General features: G+C 48.0%; 1 protein-coding gene across 5 annotated transcripts in view; it reads right to left on the bottom strand.

Moving 5' to 3' along the window:
• Window positions 1-6,118, bottom strand: part of LOC143294688 (multifunctional protein CAD-like) — a 107,569-nt gene that overhangs the window by 74,470 nt on the left and 26,981 nt on the right. For all 5 annotated transcript variants that reach the window (XM_076606081.1, XM_076606083.1, XM_076606084.1 and 2 more), the window contains exons 13-17: window positions 5,811-6,032; window positions 3,695-3,883; window positions 3,208-3,441; window positions 2,256-2,393; window positions 774-941 (exon numbers count right to left, since the gene is read on the bottom strand). In XM_076606081.1, coding sequence (XP_076462196.1) covers window positions 774-941; window positions 2,256-2,393; window positions 3,208-3,441; window positions 3,695-3,883; window positions 5,811-6,032 — 951 coding nt within the window. The remainder of the gene's footprint in view (window positions 1-773; window positions 942-2,255; window positions 2,394-3,207; window positions 3,442-3,694; window positions 3,884-5,810; window positions 6,033-6,118) is intronic.

Here is a 6,118-nt window from a genome sequence, read left to right as displayed (position 1 = left end):
CACAGACTGCCGAAAAGAGAAAAAGTGTCCAAGGCTTGTTGGATAAAAGAAAACGGAATGGACTGGAAAGGCAGAAAAAGCAGACAATAAAGGAAGAATAAAGGAAGAATAAAGGCAAAAACACACGCAGTGAAAGAAAAGAGGAAATTTTTTAACAGGATTCCAAGAAAACTGGGATGCTGTTCATACCGAAAGTCCCCCTGACATCCCAATACATGCACAGATGTCTTTGAATTACTGCAGTGTGGGTTACTATCAAATTATTGCTTCTACTTTTTTAATGCAGCATCCCCAGAATTTACTTAACAATAAATGATATAAAAAAACCAAAAAAACCCAGAAAGGGACAGTGACAGTATTTGTATTTGTTTTTGTATTTCTTTTTATCATAGCAGATTTCTCTGTGTGAAATTCGGGCTGCTCTCCCCAGGGAGAGCGCGTCGCTATAATACAGCGCCACCCATTTTTTTTGTATTTTTTCCTGCATGCAGTTTCATTTGTTTTCCCTATCGAAGTGGATTTTTCTATAGAATTTTGCCAGGAACAACCCTCTTGTTGCCGTGGGTTCTTTTACGTGCGCTTAGTGCATGCTGCACACGGGACCTCGGTTTATCGTCTCATCCGAATGACTAGCGTCCAGACCACCACTAAAGGTCTAGCGGAGGGGGAGAAAATATCGGCGGCCGAGCCGTGATTCGAGCCAGCACGCTCAGATTTTTTCGCTTCCTAGGCGGACGCGTTACCTCTAGGCCATCACTCCACAACAAGTATACCTTCCCCCTGTGGCTCTCCATGAGGCGGTAGTGGTCAGTGATCTTCTTGAACTTGTGCAGGAACCAGCGGTCAATCTTGGTCAGCTCATACAGCTTGTCAATGGGGTAGCCGTCCGCCAGTGCCGTCCCCAGCACAAATATCCGTCGGTCTGTAGGGTCCCGCAGTTCCTGGGGACAGTGCACACAGTCACAGTGACAGTAATACCCACACAGTTACACTGTTCCACTGTTATGTCTTCAGTTTCTCAAGGAGATGTCACTGCACTCAGACAAATCAAAATACCTTACAACACAACCTGGAAGATGCCTGACTAGCAGCAAGACCCAGTGCGGTTGTGCATGCATATGACGGACACAATAGCCAAGTGGTTAAAGCGCAGGACTTTCAATCTGAGGGTCCCGGGTTCCAATATCAGTGACGGCACCTGGTGGGTAAAGGGTGGAGATTTTTCCAATCTCCCAGGTAAACATATGTGCAGACCTGCTAGTGCCTTAACCCCTTTTGTGTGTATACGCAAGCAGAAGATCAAATACGCATGTCAAAGATCCTGTAATCCGTGTCAGCCTTCCGTGGGTTATGGAAACAACATACCCAGCATGCACACCCCCCGAAAGCAGAGTACTGCTGCCTACAGGGCAGGGCAAAAACGGTCATACATGTAAAAGCCCACTTGTGTACATACGAGTGAAAAGTGCGAGTCGCAGCCCACGAACGCAGAAGAAGAAGTGCAAGCATATATGTTTGTGTAGCTATCAGAGTGGATTTCTTCTCGAGAATTGTGCCAACAGGCACCACTTATGTTGCCATGGGTTATTTTTCAGAGCCTTTATCATTATTATTATTCATACCTTTGTGAAGCCTGTATGCTCCACAAGACAGTGACATCTACACAGAGATGTAGTGTACACTCTCAAAGTCAACACTACAGTGACGACCAGAACTTGATACCATCTACCATTGTGAAGCCTGTATCTTTAACTCTCTCCATACGAACGGCGAAAGCGACGACGTTAACAGCGTTTCATCCCAATTACCATCATCAAAATATTGCAAGCGGAAGGCTCTTATACTGAAGAGGTGAATGCTGACAAAGAATATTACAATTCTGACGACGGAAGCTAAAGGTTGGGTCATTCAGACACCCACTGGACATCTGAAGGGTCTGTGTAGAGGAGAAGAGAGGACTGGTCGTACTGAGTGAGTTTCAGTTTCAGTTTCAGTAGCTCAAGGAGGCGTCACTGCGTTCGGACAAAACCATATACGCTACACCACATCTGCCAAGCAGATGCCTGACCAGCAGCGTAACCCAACGCGCTTAGTCAGGCCTTGAGAGTGAGTTAATATACAGTAATGACCACAATCTGACATCATCTATCATTTTCCTTACTGATACCTTTGCAAAGCCTGTACATTAACCACACAGTGACGACGACCACCTGCAGTCTAGCATGCAGTGTCACAGGCCCTGCAGGTGCCCCTACCTCCTCCGATGCCTCCTCCTTGTTGGGGTACAGGCCCATGACTGAACTGTCCATCATGCGCAGAGCTTTCTGGAACGCTTCTTCAAAACGACAGCCAATGGCCATCACCTCCCCAACGCTCTTCATTGAACTTCCTATCTGCACACACACCAACATCACATCTTCATCAAACTTTGCATACAAACACCAATGTCGCAGCTTCAGCAAACTTTGCACACACACACACACACACCAACATCACATCTTCAGCAAACTTTGCACACACACACACACACCATCACATCTTCAGCAAACTTCCTATCTGCACACACACACCAACACAACATCGACATCTTCAAGAAACTTCCTATCTGCACACATAAACATCAATAACACTTTCATACCTTCATGGAAATTCCTGTCTGCACAGTATACAATCTAACAACTTTCACATCATCATTTCCTACCTGGACACACACACCAACACTACAACACTGACATCTTCATTGAACTTCCTATCTGCACAAGCACAACATAAACAGTTTGACATCTACATGAAATTTCCTATCTGCACACACACACACCAACACCACTCTACATTTTCATTAAACTTCCTGTTTGCACATACACCAACCCAGACATGCTTACTGCTGGCTGAAAACTAACACATTTTTATCGATTTCAAGACATCAACCGATACTGCAGATTCACTGCACAGTCCTGAAGGTTAGGATTTTGTGGCATGTGCCCCCTCCCCCCCCTCTCCCACCCCCCCAAGTGTCAATACTGATGGATAGGTACTGTATATGTACACATATCATCATCATCACCATTATCATCATCATACTCTGCATGCTCAGGCTCCATCCACTTCTCTATATCTTATTTTATCTTCATGCTTTCACTCCATCCATTTCTTTATTCCTTATCTTAACTTTTTTCACTATTCTCTCTCACACACACACCCACACACCTTTGTGGACACCCTCTGGAACTTGCGGAGGTCCCAGCGCGGCACCTTCACCACACAGTAGTCCAGGCTGGGCTCAAAGCAGGCGGTGGTGGAGCCCGTCACCGAGTTCCTCAGCTCCGGCAGGGGGATGCCCAGTGACAGTTTGGCCGCCACGTACGCCAGGGGGTAGCCTGTGGCCTTGCTGGCCAGGGCCGAACTCCGGGACAGGCGGGCGTTCACCTCAATGATGTAGTACTGGAAACGTTCAACACAGTCAGACAGGTTTAAAAGCCCAGAGGCTGCACAAACAAGTGGACACACAGACACAGACATCCACACACACAAACTCACACACACACACATAAACTCTCTCTCACACACACACACACACAAACTCAAAAACTCACACACACATAAACTCACACATACACAGATTCACACACACACACATCCACACACACACAATCATTACTGACACCCAACGACACCGAACACCACCAACACTGACCTGCTGAGAGTTGGGGTTGAGGGCGTACTGGATGTTACACTCGCCCACCACCTGCAGGTGTCGGATCACCTTGAGGGCAGTGGCACGGAGCAGGTTGTATTCCTCATTCGTCAGGGTCTGGCTGGGGGCCACCACGATCGACTCCCCCGTGTGGATCCCCAAGGGGTCCACGTTCTCCATGTTACACACCTGTACACACAGCACCCACCTGACACACCTGTATACACTTCTCCATGTTACACACCTGTAAGTAGTTCTCCATGTTAAAACCTGTACATACTTCATGTTTCACACCTGTACACAGCACCCACCCGACATACCTGTACACACTTCTTCATGCTACACACCTGTAGATGATTCTCCATGTTACAAACCTGTACATTTATTTATTTATTAAGACTTCTTGCTATAGCACATATTCTTGAAGCTCTACTTCTCCATGTTTCACGCCTGTACACAGCACTCACTTTACACACCTGTACACACTTCTCCATGCTACACACATGTAGATAGTCCATGTTACAAACCTGTACATACTTCATGTTACACATCTGTGCACAGCACCCACCTTACAAACCTGTACACATCTCCATGTTACTGCCTTCACCTCTACACTCCATCTCGCTCACTACGATCAGCTTCAGATCCACTCTGTTTACGCATACCCAGATTCAAGCTCTCGACTGTTGGCCGCCGTTCTTTCTCTGTCTCTGGACCTTGCAACTGGAATGAACTTCCTCTTTCGCTTCGTCAAGTCTCCACGCTCAGGTCTTTCAAGTCTGGCCTTAAAACCCACTTCTTCCCAAATAGCCTCCCTTCCCTGCCTCTTCCTTGTCTTCAGTTTCTCCAGTTTTAGAGTTATGCATGCGTATGAATGACTGGTGCGAAAGCGCTTTGATTTGTCTCTGCACAAGATTCAGTGCTATATAAATACCATTATTATTATTATTACACACCTGGGCACAGCACAGCAGGTGGGTGTGGGTGTCAAAGAGTGAGGTGTGTGTGTCTCGGTGGGTGTGTCAAGGAGTGAGGTGGGCGTCTCGGTGGGTGTGTCAAGGAGTGAAGTGGGTGTGTCTCGGTGGGTGTGTCAAGGAGTGAGGTGGGCGTCTCAGTGGGTGTGTCAAGGAGTGAAGTGGGTGTGTCTCGGTGGGTGTGTCAAGGAGTGAAGTGGGTGTGTCTCGGTGGGTGTGTCAAGGAGTGAGGTGTGTGTGTCTCAGTGGGTGTGTCAAGGAGTGAAGTGGGTGTGTCTCGGTGGATGTGTCAAGGAGTGAGGTGGGTGTGTCTCGGTGGGTGTGTCAAGGAGTGAAGTGGGTGTGTCTCGGTGGGTGTGTCAAGGAGTGAGGTGTGTGTGTCTCAGTGGGTGTGTCAAGGAGTGAAGTGGGTGTGTCTCGGTGGATGTGTCAAGGAGTGAGGTGGGTGTGTCTCGGTGGGTGTGTCAAGGAGTGAAGTGGGTGTGTCTCGGTGGGTGTGTCAAGGAGTGAAGTGGGTGTGTAAACTCATTCAACCCCACAGCTACATACCTGCTACCTTCCCCCTGGACCAGTGCTACATGAGACCGCTGCAGTACAAAAACTGGGTGGTTCACTATATAAAAACGAAAACTGACGGAGATTTGTTGATTTAATCAGTTGAACAAAGCTTCATTTTCATGCTTCCAGAATCTGCAAATGGTTCAGTTTAAAATGCCAACTGTACCAAGCAAGAATTAACAAAATTAGAATAGTGTGTTGGTATGAGAATACTCGTACAAAGTCCACGGGGGAAGTGATCATTGTACAAGTTAACTCGCATCTGGAGCAGAATGAATTGATGAGTGGGGTGGTGGGGGAGAGATTGTCAAGGAGGGATGGGTGTGTGTAAAGGAGTCAGGGGTGTGTGTAAAGGAGTGAGGGTGTGTGTGTCAAGGCGTGAGGGGTGTGTGTCAAGGAGTGAGGGTGGTGTGTGTCAAGAAGTGAGAGGGTGTGTCAAGGAGTGAGGGGTGTGTCAAGGAGTAAGGTGGGCATTGTCAAGGAGTGAGGTGGGCGTTTCAAGGAGTAAGGCAGGTGTGTCAAGGATCAAGGGTGTATGTGTGGAGGAAGGAGGGTGCGTAATGGTGTTACAGCATAGTACTCACAGTGATGCAGTTGTCGTAGGCGTCCCTCACCACCTCGTACTCCACCTCCTTCCAGCCTTTCAGCGACTTGTCCACCAGCACCTGAGAGGTGTGGGCAAACGCTGATGTCGCTAGGTAATGCAGTTCCTCTTTGTTGGAAGCGAACCCAGACCCCAGACCGCCTAGAGCAAAGGCTGCCCGCACCAACACTGGGTAGCCCAGTCGTTCAGCTGCTTGTAATACCTGGCCAAGTAAAGGAAGAGGGGGGAAAAGACTTGTAATATCTGGTCAGATGAAAGGAGGGTGGTTGGGTGGGTGGGGGTGGGGTG

Source organism: Babylonia areolata, chromosome 20, assembly GCF_041734735.1.
Source record: "Babylonia areolata isolate BAREFJ2019XMU chromosome 20, ASM4173473v1, whole genome shotgun sequence".
NCBI lineage: Eukaryota > Metazoa > Mollusca > Gastropoda > Neogastropoda > Buccinidae > Babylonia > Babylonia areolata.
This window is presented reverse-complemented; position numbering and strand designations above follow the sequence as displayed.